Raw genomic sequence first — 19,994 nt, forward strand, 5'->3', positions numbered from 1 at the left:
TTATTTAGTTACACAGTACTACTCACATAACTTATGTGTCGTCAGTACCTTCCGTAAAACCTTCGTGATGCTACCCATACGTCATGGCCACTGAATGTGTTAAAGCTTGTTAATGTAGGAGAGTTATACTAAAATATATATCTTATATTATATTGCCTTAAATAGAAAAAATATCTTATTTAAATTGTATCCATGTAAGTTTTGATTTAATGAAATAAACCTTTTAATCAAAAAAGTGTTGTTTACTTGTGTACACCCAGCAATATCCTGATCATAGATAAATAATATAGTATTACCGGATCCTGATATGCAGACGCCAATAGGGCTTTTCATCGATTGTCATTTGTTTCGAACTTCTGTCATGAGTCACATAATATTAATGTATCTACGTCATACGTCTTTGGTTTGTATCATTGGTATATACCAATAACATACGACGTACATATATTAATATTATGTGACACATGACAGAAGCTCGAAACAAATGACTGTGAATGAAATGCACTATTGAATAGGGCTTTTCATCGATTGTCATTTGTTTCGAGCTTTGGTCAAGTGTCACATAATATTAATATATCTACGTCATATGTCTTTGGTTTATATCATTGGCAATATCAATAACATATGACATAGATGTATTAATATTAGACAACACATGACAGAAGCTCGAAACAAATGACTGAGTGAAAAGCCCTATATCATGTAAATACAAGTCATAAAGATGTCTTTCTACGGTTAAAATTGCACAGCCTAATAACATCATTTATGTAACTTCTTAAGCCGTCACAAAATGACTGCAATAAGAAAATAGAATTTATTAACTCGCCTCGCCCCCAGGCAAAGTAAAGGTGCTAGGCCACTAAGAATGTTTTTTCAAAATTTTTTTTATTTTGCGGCTTTAGCGCTTAGCTATTTAGCCAGATACATGATGAGAATTAATATTATTATAATACATATTAAAACTAATTCAAATTACTAGTAATTTTATTAATATTCTGAATAATTATGTAACCACTTAATACTAAAATAAAAAAAGTGTCCATCTATACTATCCCAACCCATTTTCACCTTTGAAATCATAAATTTCCATTCCCATTAAAAAATAATTTGTACTGTATAAGTATATTTCTTTTGAGCTTCATTTTTTTTTCAAAATACTGCAACATGAGTTTTAAATTATGACACAGTACAATACTTGTTTCAATATTTACATGTAAATAAAATAATCCTAATTACTTGTAAAAGTAAGGTTATAAATTTAAGAATACAGAACTCTCTTTTAAAACCAAAGTGGCATTAGACTAATTTTAAAATTCCCGCTAAAAGGAAAAAGGTAAATCTGGCAACAGTGCCGTCGTTTGCTGGACATTTAATCTCCCTTCCGTGCCTATATTCACACTGAATGTCATTATAGATTCTCGATACAATGTGTTAGAAGGATATGCAGCAAACCAGTCCCCTGAGATCTTGTCGTCAGGAAGCGCGGAAGGTAGGCTCCCTCTATGTTAATATATACCTACCTCTATGTCTATAATATGTGTTTACAGAATGTCAATCTAACCTAAAAGTTTTAGAGGACCGTTAAAAGTTAAATTTTAGAGGCCTCTTAAATTTAACGGAAATGTTACAGAATACACCCCTTAGGCAGTTACCAAGTCACCAATTTTAATTTGTTTTCCTAAGCTTGAATCAGGTAATAAAGACTGCAGATATTCCGAAAGCAAAAGCATAACTATAAGTTAACAGAACTTACCATAAATCATCAGAATTAGCAATTCCACATTGGCTAAACAAAAGGAAGATAAGTTGACTGGTGTTCATTCGTGTGTATGGATTTGGATAGGCGATAATAGCAGTCATTACAGTGACTACGAGTACTTCGGTGACCGGGTATTGGCCCAATTTCGAAGATTTCCTATATTTACACCAATACAAGTTGGCTTTTATGAAAATAGTAGCTATAACACCCTAAAACAGAACAATAAACTACCAATTAGTAAAATAGTTATAGATACAGTTTAACTATAGATACTATAGACAGATAGAACTAAAAGAAATAACTGATATTGTGATCTGCACCAACTTGACAAGTGACACCAACTTGATAATCGCTTACGAAGTGTTGTCAAATCAATTGGTATTTTAGATTTTTGCTCTCGTGAGCTCTTAATAAAACAAAATGGATACACAATAATTACTATAACGACTTTATAATACTGTAGCAAAAGAATGAATCACCGGCCGCAAGTAGCAGTTCCAAACGGTTCCATCTCCAGAACATTCTGGCGGAAGCGCGATATACGTGGAATCGGTGGAGAAAGACATGCGGTATGTGGAAGGTCGCACAATAGCTAGAGGTGGCGAAGTCTGGAATGATCGAGAATAACGTTATTTGCTATTTAAACGGAGCGCACTTTTATTTGAGTTAGTTTAAGCTAGAGATTTGTAAAGAAAACTGGTAAAAAAAAAATAATAAGGTCGTATATAAATACGAACGCTCGTTTGAATATTACAATACACTCACTGACACGAAAAACTGGCACCCCTTGAATGTTTGATAAAATTGTCAAAACACACTTCAATTTTAAAACTTTATTCTGTGCCTTTTATTTGACGTAAGGTAAGAGGAGCAGGTATCCGGCTTCTAATACTTCTATCTTCTAATACTAAGCCTGTCCCAAACATGCTCGACAGGATTTAAATCGCGACTGTGTCATATGGGTTATACCAATTTCATTTAAGTATTCTCTGACAATGCAGGCGGCATGAAGGCGTGCATTGTCGTGCATCAGTGTGAAGTTTTCTCCAATAACTGGTGCATATGGGACAACATAATTTTGCACTATATGTGTCATTTATATACCTATCAGATGTCAGATATCCCCTACACACAACGTACAATAGGGAACTTGCATAAAATTTTAAATTCGAAAAAATGTTCTAAATCACAACAGAACATAATTTAAAGCATGTATCAAAGATAAAAAAAGTTTTTTTGTCTTTCGTTTGGCCCCTAAAGACGTTTAAAAATTCAAATTATACCAGCCAGCCCAAAAGGCGTCCTGACGTCATCCGGTTATATGTTTACATTCTGCACCAACAAAGTAAACAAAATTGTATATAATTTTAAATTAGACATTATAAACGTCAGTAGAAAATACAGTTATGTGACGTCACAAGTGTTTTTGATCGTTTGAACTATTCATAGAAAACTTGTACTTTTACAAAATGGTTTTATTATTTTCCATAGTAAATCTTCTTTCTTTTCCTTCAATTACTGTATCAAACTCCAATCTCAACAAACTGGTATATATTATTACAATGCCATACGATAAATGTCATTAGAATATAAATATTTTCCCTAATTCCGCGACGATGAGCTGGCCAAATACCCAAGTAGGTGGAGGCCAAATACCCAAGTAGGTGGAGGCCAATAAACTAAAGAAGGAGAAGAAGAATATAAACTTAAATATAACCATAATCATAACTATATAATAAAACTATGTGACGTCACGGGTCGTTTGAACTATTTTATACCGCAGAAGACCTTAAATTTGTTTTTCTAAGTTATTACGAGTTTTTGAAGCGTGAAATTTTGGAAATCTCATTTTTAAACAAAACTGAACATTTGGGTCTATTGAATAAAAAGAAGTATTTGCTTTTACTTCCTCGTATTTAAGTATTTACTTAATAGTAATTTAATAAAGCATTAAAGAAATGACTTTATTCAATTAGTATTAAGTAAATACTTAAATACTTGTACGTAAAAGCAAATACTTCTTTTTATTCAATAGACCCATTTTATATAATAAAAAAAAATGTGCAAGTTCCCTATTATGTACGCTCCTTAGAAGATAGACCAGCTCACACTATATTAATTGAACTCCCGAGAAAACTTTACTTCATAATCACTTTTCCAGACTCTTTCGCACGATCCGGGGAACGTAGACAAAATCAGGACTCATTGATAAACATCACATTTCTCCAGTCATAGAAGCTCCCTAGCGAAACATAATCTGGCTACACGATGTTCCCTGGAAAGTTCGGGTCCTGCAGCGAGTCTTCGGGCATTCAGATTAGCCTCACTTAATCGTCTTCTAACGATTTGTTCATTAACATTTACATTTCTGACATGTTGAAAACTGTTTCTAAACTCTATAGCAGATATATGACGATTTCTTAGTACTAAAGACACTATAAATCGGTCGTCCCGATGAGTAGATCTCTGGGGACCTGTTCCAGGACGTCGAGTGTAAACTCCTGTCTCTATAAAACGAGCAAAGACACGTTCCACTGTCCTGCGTGAAACTCTGTATCTGTCTGTAGCTACGTAAACTTGATAAACTTTGACTTGATAGATTTTTTCCGTCCTGAATATATAGCTGCTATATTGGCAAAATTCCAAGTAACTACTTTTTTACTACCAATTTTTAAAAGTAACAGTTTTAAAAAACTAGTGAAAAAACTACATTTTAGTCTTGTATATTTCATTAAACGTTAATTTTTTTACTTTCAGACAAATTGCTCAAATTCTTACAACAATTAAGTGCCTAAATTTATAAATAATTTTTCAACAGTTAATAAATAACTCGTTTTCTCTACTTACCCCAATAATTCCAAGTCCTATAAATGGAATCAACTCGAAAAATATCCAAGGCTTGTTGTATTCCACGTAAAATAGGACGGAATGCTCGTTTCCGAAAGGATTTATCGATCTCAGAATGAAAGCTGCTATCAACGCGCAGAAAAACGATCTCCAAAGCGTCTTCAAGGGAAAATAATAGCTCACCTAAAAAAATTCACATTATTTAACATTTTAAAAGGACTTGGATGACAAAGACCTCTGAATAATTTCATAACTATACTGGAATCAGACCGCATATATGAAAATTAACGGAGAAGAAACAGATCACATAAAAATACTACGAGGAGTTAGACAGGGATGTATCCTATGGCCGTTGATATTTCGCTGGTACCTATGTAATAACTCTTTGATAAGTGTTGGCGGTACTATTTTTTTTAAATGCGTGTCCGCGAAGATTATAACTCCCAAAATATTTATGACGAAAAGATTTCGTTCTTAATATATGCCGACGAAAACAATTATTCCCCTTTCTGTTCACGCAGAAAAAAATAATACCTGGAAGATTTACAGCGAAGGAATCATTTTTCAATAAGTGACCACAAAAAAAATAATTTTGTTAATGTACCAACGAATAGTATAATTTTCCAAAGGTTGTAGGGAAAACAATTACTTTTCTACAGATATCGGAAAAAAAATTATTGCTATTTACATGTTCAAGAAGATTATAAATTTAAAAATATTTGCGACGAAAAGAATTATTTTTATACCAGGAACAACAAAAAATAATTCCTTTTATCTGTACATCCACGAAAATCAGAACTCCCAAAATATTTATGACGAAAACATCTAGTTTTTAATAGATGACGACGAATATACATTAACATTTCTGTTCTTGCGGAAAAAATAACTCATCGAAGATTTACATTAAACCAAAATTATTTTCCAGTAGAGTAGTTACAAAAATAAAATTTGCCGTCGCTTATTTAGGATTATTCTTTTCGCCGCGCATGATTAGGATTCATAATCTTCGCAAACATAGAAGTAGAAATTATTTTTTTTTGCTGTCATTCATCGAAGCGTAATTATTTTGGCCGAGAAACTTTTAGTTATATTAATTTTCGTGGAAACATAATCAATGATAATTCTTTTTACAGGTAATTATTGTGAACTTTTTCACCGCACCGTATTAGAAGTTATGGTCTTTGAAAGTATAGAACAGAAAAAATATTTTTCTATGGATGCTATGCAATCTGCAACTTCTCTCACTAGTTTCATGCATTCAAAACGAACAATTTCTCAGGCAGTGAGAAAAGTCGGCCATTGCAGTGAGAAATATTTTTTCTTACGGGTTCACCGCCGGTTTACATACATAGGATCGCCATTTCCATGGTAACATGCACAATACAAACACAATTATTTTTGTCAAATAAAATGTGTTCAAACTTGTCAAAACTTATCAAAAATTACCTTTTAAGACTACTCAACTGTGAATTATAATTTTAAATAAATAAAGTATATACATATTAAGAATATTAAATACCTATGTGTATATATGTATTTTATTTCAATTAAGGCATATAATATAGCTAAAAGCACCTAAATTATATAATTTTGAAATTTGAACTCTTGACAAAAACGCATCCATAGAAAAAGTACAGTGTACAACACGAGAGAAAATGACATATTTCTCTCTCGCTTGATTTGATATTTGAACAAACTTCTGCGCTCGTGAGAAATATGTCTTTTTTCTCTCTTGTTGTACAATATACTATTTTCACTCCCATTCATTCAGGATCATACTTTTCACCGCGAATTATTAGGAGTTATAATCTTCATGAATACAGAATTAGAAATAATTTTTTTCAACGTTATTGATCGAAGAATAATTATTTTCAATGAGAACTTTTAGTAATTATAATTTTCGTGGACCCACAAACAAAATGATGTTTTTTGCTGATACTCCTCAAAAAATAATTAGTTTCGCTAACATTTTATTAGGTATTATAATTTTCACGATCATAAAATCGAAAATAATACTTTTCGCGGCGTTCGTTGAAAGTTATACTCTTAACGGCATTTTTCTGAGTTATACTTTTCGTAGGCGGCGGCGATTTAATATGTACTCAAGAGAGAATTTTTAACAAGGCTCTATACGGAGTATACGAAGGCGTCCTTCTAAATTGAGAAAGAGTAAACAATATTAGATATGCCGGCGACACCATGGTAATAGCAGATAGTTTAGAGGGAGATGAAGTAGTTTTCAATCCTAATAGCAATATTAATTATATTTAAAAATATTAAAATATTACTAAAAGATTTTTAAACTGAAAACTTATTGGTCCATTTTCTTGGTAACACCTCCAAGGCTTCTAAAATTTGCAAGCCAGATGGATGCTGAAGCGAAGAAGACAAGAGGGAATTCAAAAAACTTACAATTCACGACCCCGTCTGTTCAGCTGGTAAATTCCAACAGAAAATGGACCTAGTTACTCAAAGAAGTAACGACCAATACAAAAATAAAATAAAAATTCCATTTTTATTCAGAGAGGGACTTCAGAGGCTAATGGACAGAATCAACGAGTACAGTCAACAGTATGGACTAAACGTTAATACCCAAAAAACGAAACAAATGATTATCAGCAAGGAGAATATAAACGGAGCTAGTCTATACATTAATGGAACGCAGATAAAGCGCATAAGGCAGTATTATTATCTGGGAACTATTATACAGTTGAGTCCGCGAATCTTTACCCGTGTGTCATCATTTAAAGTATACGAAATAAGTCGATGATATGTCAGAAATTGAAATTTACTAAACGCAACAGCAAGTGACAGTAAGTGACTTGGTGTTGCGTTTAGTAAATGAGCGCATCTTTAAAAGCCACAACATATCCCTAGATACAAAAATGAGACATTTAAGATGTTATATTTTCTCTGACAGACACCGCCATTAAAAAACTTGCGCCATTTGAGATGTGGCTTTATAGAAGAATGCTGAGGATATCACGGACAGCAAGAATCACGAACAAGGAAGTTCTAGGAAGAATGAAGAAGGAACCGGAGATTGTGTTTACCATCAAACGCATAAAATTGCAGTATCTGGGAGACGTTATGAAAAATCAGCACCGTTACTCCCTGCTGCAGTTCGTCTTGCAAGGTAAAGTCAAAGGTAAGCGGGACCCGGGAATAATTTGTTTAGCAGGGATTGTAATTGTTTTTTATTAATTGTCTCGTATTTTGTACCCAGCTATTCGCATACTGATTACCTCGAAGAATGTGACTTTAGTATGATACAATTGATCCAAAAGATGGCATAACCCAGACATTCAAAGTGAAAGTTATCCTCCAACACCAAATTGTTCTATATGGTCCACATAATGTTCAGAAAAAAGTCACACCATTTTGGGCGTCGGGTTTGGGGGGAGAGGGGGAAGAAATCGGTAAATTCGTACTTTTTTACGTTTTTCTCCAATATTTCTAAAACCATGCGGTTTAGCATTACCAACCTTCTATACAAAAATGTTCTATATTAAATTTGAAATAAAAAAAGCCCTATGCATAATCCTTCTAAAATGAACGGTTCCAAAGTTACGGAGGTAGTATAGTATAATTGGTCCAAAAAAAGGCCGAACCCAGACATCCAAAGTAAAAGTTTTCCTCCAACACCAAATTGTTCTATATGGTCCACATATTGTTCAGTAAAAAGTTACACCATTTTGAGCGTCAGGTTTGGGGGGGGGGGAGATGGGGAAGAAGACGGTAAATTAGTAGTTTTTTACGATTTTCGTCAATATTTCTAAAACCATGCTTTAGCGTAAACAATGTTCTATACAAAAATTTTCTACATAAAATTTAAAACAAAAAAGGTCCTATACATAATTGTTATAAAATCAACGGTTCCAGAGTTACGGAGGGTGAAAAGTAGAGGTTTTCGATACTTTTTATATTTTTTGGGCAATTGATGATGATTTTTGGTGGTGAGGTTGACGTTTCTTCAAGGGCTTATAACTAACATACCATCGGCCACTGAAATGGCAAATTTCATTTACAAAACACCATCCTGTTAAAGAAAATTTCTTTTCATCAGTAATAATATTATAAATTGCCCAAAAAATATAAAAATTATCGAAAACCTCCACTTTTCACCCTCCGTAACCCTGGAACCGTTGATTTTATAACAATTATGTTTAGAACTTTTTTTGTTTTAAATTTTATGTAGAACATTTTTGTATAGAACATTAGTTACGCTAAGGCATAGTTTTAGAAATATTGGCGAAAAACCTAAAAAAACTACTAATTTACCGACTTCTACCCCATCTCCCCCCAAACCGGACGCTCAAAATGGTGTAGCTTTTTACTGAACAATATGTTGACCATATAGAACAATTTGGTATTGGAGCAAAACTTCTACTTTGGATGTTTGGGATAGGCCTTTTTTGGACCAATTATACTATACTACCTCCGTAACTTTAGAACCGTTCATTTTGTGTTATGCATAGGGCCTTTTTATTTGAAATTTAATGTAGAACATTTTTGTATAGAAGGTTGATCATGCTAAACCGCATAGTTTTAGAAATATTGACGGAAAACGTAAAAAACTAAGGATTTACCGATTTCTCCCCCTCTCCCCCCCCCCCCACAACCCGACGCTCAAAATGGTGTGACTTTTTTCCGAACATTATGTGGATCATATAGAACAATTTGGTGTAGGAGGATAACTTTCATTTTGGAGTTCTGGGTTTGGGTCTAGTTATACCATACTATTATTGAAATAATGATTATAGCCATAAATAATTAAATAGTTTTATAATAAAAATAATATAAATATAGATTGTATTTACCTCTTCTAAACTGAACAAAACTCCTCCAATTGGAGCTCCAAAGGCTACGGACACGCCAGCCGCTGCAGAAGCTGACAAGATTTCTCTCTTCTTCGCCTCATTCCTTCCATACTTTGGAAAAAGATATGAGAGAATGTTACCTACAATGGTACAACCTTAGCCACTACATAAAAACATACAGGAATCCTTCATAATTCCATTTCCATATGCAAAAGAAAATTCAAGAGAAAAATTACTGAGTACTTACCAATTGCGCATGCTATGTGCACCATGGGTCCCTCTTTTCCTAAACTGAGACCAGCAGATACTGACAGGATCAAACCGACGCATTTAATGATAAGAGTCCATTTTCCAAGATAGCCTCTTATGATAAATCCACTTAGAATAGTTTTTATCTAAAATAGGAAAGGATGCATTTAGATTTGGCTCGAGCGTATAATAAAACTGCTACATTGTAAGGATCCAAACAACTTTATAAATTTTAATTCACGTATTGCAAATTTCGTCCTGTATAATGTTTCTAATGTTTAGGCGAAAAACACCTAATGTCTCTTGGAACTGAATACACATTCGATTGTTCATTTACACAAACTAATATCAAAGTTTTCAATTATTAAGACTGGTGTGAGAATCACCCTCTAAGTGGAACATTCTTAGCTGGAGGAATTTTTACCGCCGAAGAATCATCCATGCGTGAGAATTGAATTCACTACCGGTATACCGGTTGAGCTTTTGAACAAGCCGATAGTCTGTCTTTTTCGCCAGGTACCTACTGGGGGTTGTCCCCCTCAGTATCATTAAATTACAGTTTAGTTCATTAAAAGTCAAGTAAAAATTTCTGTCCTCGTTCGTCGGCCAGAGATGGGAGTAAGCCAGAGAAAGTATAAGTTTTTTTGTGTTTTTTATTGTTGAGAAACCTACTAATGTTACCGCAACACTTCCACCCGTTTATGTAGTACATAATTCATAAATTTGTTCGATGGAAGCAGATCCTCTATTAAAGGAACCCGCAAGGTCTACAGTCGAAGCAAGTAGGGTGAAATAAATAAATTCACAGTAAGTTATTTTTTTTTGTTAGGTAATAAGGAGTCTAATGCTCATAATCTTTTTGAGGGTTTTATTAACTACAGTTTGTGGGCGACCGGTTTCGGCGTTCACAATTTGTACGCCATCATCAGGCCCTTAGAAACTGAACAAAGCTAAAAATAAATGAACGTGTCAAAATACAGTTGCCCTAGGTTAAGTTTTAGATGTTAGGTTTAACAATAGGTAATAAAACACAGAAGGTGTCACAAAGGTGTTCGAATGGACCAGTACTAATCTGATGTTAACTGTTGTAGTCAGTATATGATATATAAAGTATTAATAATTACAATTATTGGTACTATTACATATCAGTGCAAGAAGTATACAGTGTACAATCTGGTGTTAGAATTGTAACAAATTAGGCCCTGTGTCTTATTAGATTTCAAACTCATATGGTCTTCTAAATATGTTCATTGGTTGTCTAGGGGCCTTTTTTTGTCTAGGTCTATTTTGTCTAGGCCTTTTTTTATCTTCTTCACCAGATAATTACTGCGGTGAATATTCTGGTATGGTGAAAAATACAAAAAAAAGAATGTGTGTGTACTTTGTACGCACGTAAGAAGTTATACTTCTATTATAATATAATTTCAACGAAATAAATATACCTACTTAACAGTTACAATACAAAAAATTAACAATAATTACCAACAATGAACCAAAAGTTAACAATGCCAAATATTAAAAAAAAAAGAAAAAAATATGAATCGTCCGGGATTTGAACCCGCAATCTCGCGATTTTTTGATCTCTGGTCTAATGCTCTACCCACAAGCCCATCAAGCCGTATGCCGTATGAAATATAAAAATAGATGTTTTATTATTTTACGCCCAAGGAAGACAAATCCAAAGACACAAAATTATAATAAAAAACTTTTAAACCACCTTTTTCAAATTGCGCAAGTTGTATTATTAATATTAATGTTAATAAATGAAATATAAATATTTTGACGTTTCACAATTTGACAATTCACTTTTAACTGCAGTGCCTTAAAAATGTTAAAGCACTAGTGCCTTAAAGTAGCATTTTTGACGCTCCTATGGAGTCCTAAAAATTGCATTTTAACACGTTTGTAGAAAAATATATTTAAAAACACTAATATATTCTTTCCACACCTTTTCTGGACTAATATATACATAAATTAAAACATTTTGAAGTATAACTTCAAAAATATAATATGAAAACTATTTAAAAAGGCAGTATAACTATTAACTAACCTTTGTTGTTTCTCTTCCCACAAATTTTAAAACGCAACAACCATACATAAACAAACCGTCAACCGTCCAAACCACAACTGCGCTACAGCTGCCATATTGGATAATTTTTGACATGTCATTTGAACATCCAATCAGAACACAGTTATAATGCGCATGCGCATTATCACGGTGACAAGTGAAATATAAAAATAGATGTTTTATTATTTTACGCCCAAGGAAGACAAATCCAAAGACACAAAATTATAATAAAAAACCTTTTAAACCACCTTTTTCAAATTGCGCAAGTTGTATTATTAATATTAATGTTAATAAATGAAATATAAATATTTTGACGTTTCACAATTTGACAATTCACTTTTAACTGCAGTGCCTTAAAATTTTTAAAGCACTAGTGCCTTAAAGTAGCATTTTTAACGCTCCTATGGAGTCCTAAAAATTGCATTTTTAACACGTTTGTAGAAAAATATATTTAAAAACACCAATATATTCTTTCCACACCTTTTCTGGACTGATACATACATAAATTAAAACATTTTGAAGTATAACTTCAAAAATATAATATGAAAACTATTTAAAAAGGCAGTATAACTATTAACTAACCTTTGTTGTTTCTCTTCCCACAAATTTTAAAACGCAACAACCATACATAACCAAACCGTCAACCGTCCAAACCACAGCTGCGCTACAGCTGCCATATTGGATAATTTTTGACATGTCATTTGAACATCCAATTAGAACAAAGTTATAATGCGCATGCGCCGGGATCGTAGGTTTTAACATATAAAAATTCACCAGGTACAAAAAATGTACCTGTTAGTACTTTTATCTTCTTCCATATGTACCTAGTGCAGCTATAGTTATTGCTGAATGGGGTATGTGCCCGTAATTATTTTGTATGTTTTATCACCATTGTTGTTTATATATAACACCAGAGGTATGCCCCGTATTTTTTTGATTTTTATCACCTGCGTTTTTTTTTTGTAACACCAAATTAATAAAAGATATCAAACTGTAATGGATATTTCAGTTTATAAGATGTAAATTAATATATCCAATTATTAAATTTATATTTTGGCTAATAATAAAGACAGCCAGTATGTAACAACTGTGTATGTTTAATTTCTCAGGCAGTCTTCCTTTCTCTTGGACAGCAAAAACACAATTCTAATAAATTTTAATAAAAATAGTCTCCAGTATATGGCTAACGCGGCTTTGGGATTATAGCAGGGCCGTCTGCTATCTCTACGGCCTACGGTATACAAGGAAGGTAGAAGGTCCAGTGCTGCACTTCAACCGCCTATTGTTACCCCTGGTTTTACCCGAGGTACTCATTTTATTCAGGCTGAGTCGACCTGGGACCTATAGACATTTTTAAAAATGTCTAGTTGTCCTCGCCGGCGCGGCACTGATATTCGATCACCGGCCTACCTGCGTGGAAGTCAGACATCCTACCACCTGAGTTATCCTGCCCATAAGGTAAGTGTGATCGTTCCTTTTTTTAACATTGTAGGAAAATACTTAACGTTTGTACTGAATAAAATGAACCATTGTAATTCATTTGAATTTTTTAATTTAATTTTTAATTAAATATAAATATGAATTAAAACAGAAGTTTTCACTTCAATTTGAAGTTTATTAATTTGTTGTTGAATATCTATGAATTGTTAAATTACTTACCTCTGGAATACCAGAGCCGCATGCGTAAGGTGCGAACATGCGCACTAAGGAAGCTGATAAAGAGGCAAATAGGAGGGCCCATAGTATATAAAATAAATAAGAAATGATATAAGCTCCTGCTCCATCTCTGCTTTGGCCCAATATTTCCGACCAAGTCTGCCACTAAAATAAATAGACATATAAAAAATATATAACTAAATATATACAAAATTTGATTGTTAATTAATTAAAATTACAATTCTTATATTTGAAGACTCTAAGCCTTTTTGAAAATGTTATATCCACTCTATTTTTCTTTATGGTGTCGAAGCTTGGACTGGATTAATGTTGACTTAATGAGAATGCTGGAAGCTTTTGAGATGTGGCTTTAGCGTTAAGAATATTGAACCGATCATATTCTGAACGAAATGATGTTTCACAGAATGGGAAGAGACAGAGAACTTTTGACCGCCAAGGAGAAAACAGCATAATATTTGAGGCACATACTTAGAAATGATAAGCCAAGTTGTTTCAGGTGATTATGAAGGGTAAAATTGAAGGAAAAAGGGGTCCAAGTAGACAACAAATATCTGACTGAAAAACATTCTCGACTGGACCGGGTTAAACATACAGACTCTTTTAGTCATTAGTGGAGTCGGCATTAAATGAAGAAGAAGAAGACTCTAAAAGAAGGTTTTGTTTTCATAACAATTTGATACACAAGGCATCGTGTGCATTGTACTATATTGTCAACTTGTTGGCCAGTCAGATGGTATTGGGATTGTCTCAGTACTATCAATTCCCGCTTAGACCATCTGAGAGTTAAGTAAACATTTTTGTCGTCGTTCGCCCTTCAAAAACAAAGGTGGAAGTATTTATTTTTTTTAGAGATCTATTGTGGTTTAAATTGTGATTAATTCCCATTAAATATAATATATAATCGAAAATTCAAGTTTAACAAACCTTCACTGCTTTTTAAAAGATTGTTCGACACCGAAAACAAGTTATTTTTCTGTCGCGAGATCATTATTTTTGTGGCAAATGAGTCTTGCGTGATTTGAAGACATTTTGATTTTCAAATGCATGAAAAAGTTATTCATTCAAATATTAAACATAGCACAATCTTCAAAACGAGATAAAACAACATCAAACAAATATAATAATGTGATACTATGGTCTGTTTTTAAACCAGGACGACCAAAATTCCAAATAATTGTATCTGGGTACTTTCTCTAAAGCTTTTCCTTTAACGTAGATTGTTTCGTCTTCAATGTTGTTCTTTTTGTTCTTAATGACGATCACGATTTTTTTATGTTCAGAGCCAATCCGCACCTCTCGCAGTACTGCGTAGTACGATCAACCAAAATTTGCTGTCCGCAAGGAGGATTTTATCGTCTTCATACCTGAGATTATTCAGTACTGTTCAGTTAATTGATATGCCTTCATTGATGTCTTCTAGAACCTCTTTAAACATCTCTTCTGAGCACATATTAAATACAGAGTACAAGTTAACTCTTGCACTCTGTATTTCTACTGCCGAAAATGCCTGGACAGTAAGGGAAGCATCAGCGCACGCTTGACATGTAGATTTAGCTATCAATGAGGCAGCAAAAATTATCACTGGATGTTTGAGACCCAACCGACCCGTTCTACTCTTTCTGGCCAGGTCAACACATCTGCAAGATACGCCAGAAAGAACTCGTCTTTCCAAATGTAAAGAAGCTGTTCTTCGCCATCTTTGAGAGGTCATTTGTCTGGTAACCATATTCCTTACCTTATGTGGAGGAATCTCAATCGTCTGCGAGTCGAAATGTACAAGTGTAAAATCAACTGTGTAAATGTAGAGCGGTACAAGATTCAACACATCTACTTAGTTGTCTTGTATTGGAGAAACCTTGCACTGAACGCGATCTTCTGCATGCAACTGGCATGGTCATTCAGACCGCTTTTTTTTTGGATGGACAAGATTTAATTATTTGAAAAGGATACAAAGTAAAGTAATGAAAATTTAGTATCTTATTAGTACTTTCTATTGTCAATTTCCAATAACCACCACTTTTTGATTACTACTCTAGCACTTCTGCGACACTACTAGGGTTTCAACCAACTCTAGACTTACCTGCGAACAATTTTCCGCTTCGAAACTAGTCTCGTTAGACGACCAACAGCATTGGACTTGGTTCAACCAGAAAGCCTGAGGGCAAATGCCGAATTTCAAGTCGGTCATCCAACTGGCACCGATGTCGATAACGCCAGCGACTGCGCCGGTGAATAAACCTACTAGTAATACACACAGCCAACCCGACCACGCGTCGTGAGCGCCCTCTAAGAGATTCCATAGCGAGTCTTGTTTCTTTTTAACTATATACCTAAAAATAAAATTCGTACAGTATTAGTATTGTTACAGCATTTATATCATATCGCCAAAGCATATGTCTTTCCTAATAGGGCTCTAATATATTTTTCTTCTAACAATGGAATAAAAAGACGTATCGAAATTGCCAGGCCACCTTCATAAAGATGAGAAAATTCTTCTGCAACAGAGATATAAGCATTTCTCTACGATTAAGAATGCTAAGAGGCTACGTATTTAACAAGCTATTATACGGTGTAGAGGCCTGGACTCTCAAACAGAACAACATAAAAAATATTGAAAATCGAGATATGGTGCTACCGTCGAATGCTGAAGATAAGTTGGGTTGAAAGAGGCACAAACCTTGAAGTAATACGAAGGATTGGAAAATATTCAAAAATTTTGTTAACGGTAAAACGAAGAAAACTCGAATATTTGGGTCACCTGATGGGAGGACATAAATATGCATTACTTGAAAATATAATGCAAGGAAAAATAGAAGGAAAACGGAATCTGGCCGTAGAAGAATGTCATGGTTGCAGAATTTGAGAAAGTGGTTTGGCTGCACCACTAATGAACCCTTAGCTGTAAACAAGGATAGCCTTGATGATTTCCAATCTCCAATAGGAGTGGCACAAGAAGAAATTTCTTTATTAATAATACCTAACTACGCCTCTGTACCATTAGTCCTTTGCTTTTAAATGTATCTTTACCGCAAAAAAGATCGATATTTTCGTTACTAAGGGATATAGTTTGAAAATTTTGATTTTTTTTACTATTTTAAATGAAAGTACATAACTTCAATAATACTCTCTGAAAATTTCAGATGGATCGGAGAAAAATTACAGGAAATACAGCATGTTAAATATCTTTACCTTCGACTCGCTTTGCAGCAGGTTCACGCCAGCGCGCTTGAGCGTAGTGAGAAACGTTCAACAGCTGTTCCTCTTCTCTTTTGTAAATTACACCGCGATTCAAAAACATATTCCGCTGTGCATCACTTTACGACAAAAAAGAAATTGAAAATAAAAGTTGTTAAAACTTTGGACGCGTTTTTCTCAAAACTGGTTTTTTCAAAGGCGGTTGACATTATAACTCAAAAACTACATGACCGATCCACCTGAAATTTTGAATAGATTTTCTTTAGACATTTCGTGAGGTAACGATGTCGAGATATTTTTTGTTTTATGCTTATTTTTTATTTAATAATAATAAATATGTTGACTTTCACCCATTTTTTACAAAAAATTTCGTTATTTTTACTTCTGAGTGACACCAAAAACTCAAAAATCGTTACAACTGAAAACAACTCAACAGCGTTACCTCGATAAACTCATAGTCATAAGCTAATCAAATCTTTTTGAATTTTTTGTTTTGTTTATTTTTCAATATTTTGCCTTGAAATTTTTTGAATTGTACTGAATATGTTTATGTAATTTAACCCCCCCCCCCCCACCCCTTAACTCATAAATCAATCAAACTAGTCATATATAAGAAAACGATTGTTTATATACACTCACCGGCACAAAATTCAGCCACCCAAAATTTTTGATTAAGTTTGACGATCTATAACTGTATTATTTGTACTCCGATTTTCAAAATTCTTGCATTATTTTGTAGGTACATGGTACATGTATTGATGTCGTTTGTCATTATTCCGGTAATAAAAAATTTTGCTTAGATGGCATTATAACGGGGTGAATGGAAGCATTGAATTTTCTCCTAACTTTAAAATATTCTGTGGAAAAATTGGAGGCCTGATTTTGTTTCATACTCCTTTTGTATTATCCTGGAGGTATCACTAAGGTTTTGTTTTTTGAATTATTCGAATATCTCTTTTCTTGTAAGAGCTGTAAATAAAAACACTGCTTTGAAGGTTTATTTAATTAAAAAGATCAAACGCACTAAAATTAACAAAACAAAACAAAATTAACAACAAAAAAAAACAATTCAATAGAGGATATGTCCACCTCTTGCAACAACGACTGCTCGCAATCTGTTTAGCAACGAATAAAGATGTGTCATCCTTGCCTGGGGAATAGTCCGATATTCCTCTACCAGGGCCATATAACTGTACCAAATTTTCTGGAGGCCTAGGATGACGGCGAATAGCTTTTTTTAATTCGTCCCATAAATGTTCAATAGGATTGAGATCTGGGCTGCATGCGGGCCATTCTAATCTTATCAATCCAACCTCTATTTTATGAGTCAATCAGTGTTTTTATTTACAAAAAATGGTTCAGCTCTTACAAGAAAAGTGATATTCGGAAAATTCAAAAAACAAAATTTTAGTGATGCCCCCAAGATAATATGACAGGACTATGAAACAAAATCAGCCCTTCAATTTTTCCACAGAACTTTTTAAAGTTGGGAGAAAATACAACGCTTCCGTTCACCCCTGTATAATGCCATGCAAGCAAAATTTTTTTGTTGTCGGAATAATACCAAACGATAACAATACATGTACCTACAAACCGGTGCAAGAATCTTGAAAATCGGAGCATAAATAATAAAGTTATAAATTAAACTTAATCAAAAATTTTGGGTGGCGGAATTTTGTGCCGGTGGGTGTATATTATCCCTACCCTACTCCACTAAGTTATTTTAATTGTTTATCCCCCTTTTTGCTGTTTTTTTTTCCTACTCACCTATGTCTCATACGATCTCTTGCAATATCCCGTTGCCAATCGATTGTGTGAAAATCTTCATACTGTCCAATTCCAGGAATATCAGCTGATTCTAAAAATATTTTTAGGACAATTAAATATGAAACGAACAAATAATCAATAGCAAAATATTCCAAAAGTTATTATCAATAATATATAAAAAATACTGACATGATTTCGAGACGGATATGTGCATCTGTGGAAGAGCCTGATGTGAGCAAAGACCTGATAGAAGCAACTAAATAAATACCATAAGAACACAAAATATGCAATCGCAACCATTTGAAACAACGCAATCAATTAGACAAGGAGGTAGTTTAAGCCCAGTACCTACTTTTTATAAATATCTAGAATGCTATGTATTAAGAGTATAAGTCAAAAATGAAAATTTTTTATTAGGACTTTTCAAAGTCTTTTTTACCACTGATGAAATAACTATTACATGTAAATATCAAAATGGTGACGAAATATTATTATTAAATTAGTAATTAACTATTTTACTTTCTACTTTGGTAATACCTTATTAATTATATAATTCAAAATATAGGAGAATCCCGAAAAATCTATTTTATGACTTATACTCTTAGTACATAGCACGTTAGATATAATACATGAGAGAGTGAGAGAAAGTAAGAAAACCTCTAACAAATACTGTATGGGAGTATAGAATGCAAATGATAAAAATGCAGAGATATGCGTATTTGCAGATGACATAGTATTATTCACCGAAACAGCAAGAAAACTGAAGCACAATTTAGAAAAATGGAACTCAGAAGCAAAAAAATACAACCTGAATGTAAATAAAGAGAAGACACAGAAAATAAAAATAACAAGGAAAATAGACACGGATGACAAACATGGAAGTGGTAATAGATTAACAAAAAATAAATCAAATAAACATAATATGTTTATTGTGTTATTATATATATTATATAAATATCTGGGAACTGTAATAAATAACAGGAAGAATCGAGGACGATCTCAACAACAGACTAGAGAGTACCGGAAAACTATTCTGGACTTAAATATAGAGGATTCCTCAACAACAAAGAAATGTCAAGGAAAACGAAAATGACAATATATGAAACAATATACAGGGTGTCCCGAAAAGATTGGTCATAAATTATACCACAGATTCTGGAGTCAAAAATAGGTTGATTGAATCTCACTTACCTATATACAATAGTGCACACAAAAAAAAGTTACAGCCCTTTGAAGTTACAAACTGAAAATCGATTTTTTTCATATATCGAAAACTCTTAACAGATTTTTTATTGAAACTGAACATGTGGCATTCTTATAGTAGCAACATCTTAAAAAAAAAATAAAGTGAAATTTGTGCACCCCATAAAAATTTTATGAGGTTTTGTTCCCTTAAACCCCCCCAAACTTTTGTGTACGTTCCAATTAAATTATTATTGTTGCACTATTAGGTAAACACAATATTTTTAAAACTTTTTTGTCTCTTAGTACTATTTCGATAAGCCAGTGTTTATCGAAATATTTGGAATATTTGTCGAATCCACCACATTTTTGTATATGGTTAAGTACGATTATAGAGAGCTGTTAATAATCTGAAAATTTATTTATAATT

At 33.3% G+C, this 19,994-nt stretch overlaps 1 protein-coding gene across 3 annotated transcripts in view; it reads right to left on the reverse strand.

Annotated features, from left to right (window-relative positions):
- Positions 1–19,994, reverse strand: part of LOC114329801 (H(+)/Cl(-) exchange transporter 5) — a 100,447-nt gene that overhangs the window by 42,548 nt on the left and 37,905 nt on the right. For all 3 annotated transcript variants that reach the window (XM_050662455.1, XM_050662456.1, XM_050662454.1), the window contains 7 exons: positions 18,383–18,473; positions 15,501–15,750; positions 13,403–13,564; positions 9,674–9,821; positions 9,427–9,566; positions 4,607–4,789; positions 1,754–1,968 (listed from right to left, as the gene is read on the reverse strand). In XM_050662455.1, coding sequence (XP_050518412.1) covers positions 1,754–1,968; positions 4,607–4,789; positions 9,427–9,566; positions 9,674–9,821; positions 13,403–13,564; positions 15,501–15,750; positions 18,383–18,473 — 1,189 coding nt within the window. The remainder of the gene's footprint in view (positions 1–1,753; positions 1,969–4,606; positions 4,790–9,426; positions 9,567–9,673; positions 9,822–13,402; positions 13,565–15,500; positions 15,751–18,382; positions 18,474–19,994) is intronic.

The sequence above is a fragment of the Diabrotica virgifera genome, chromosome 9, assembly GCF_917563875.1.
Source record: "Diabrotica virgifera virgifera chromosome 9, PGI_DIABVI_V3a".
NCBI lineage: Eukaryota > Metazoa > Arthropoda > Insecta > Coleoptera > Chrysomelidae > Diabrotica > Diabrotica virgifera.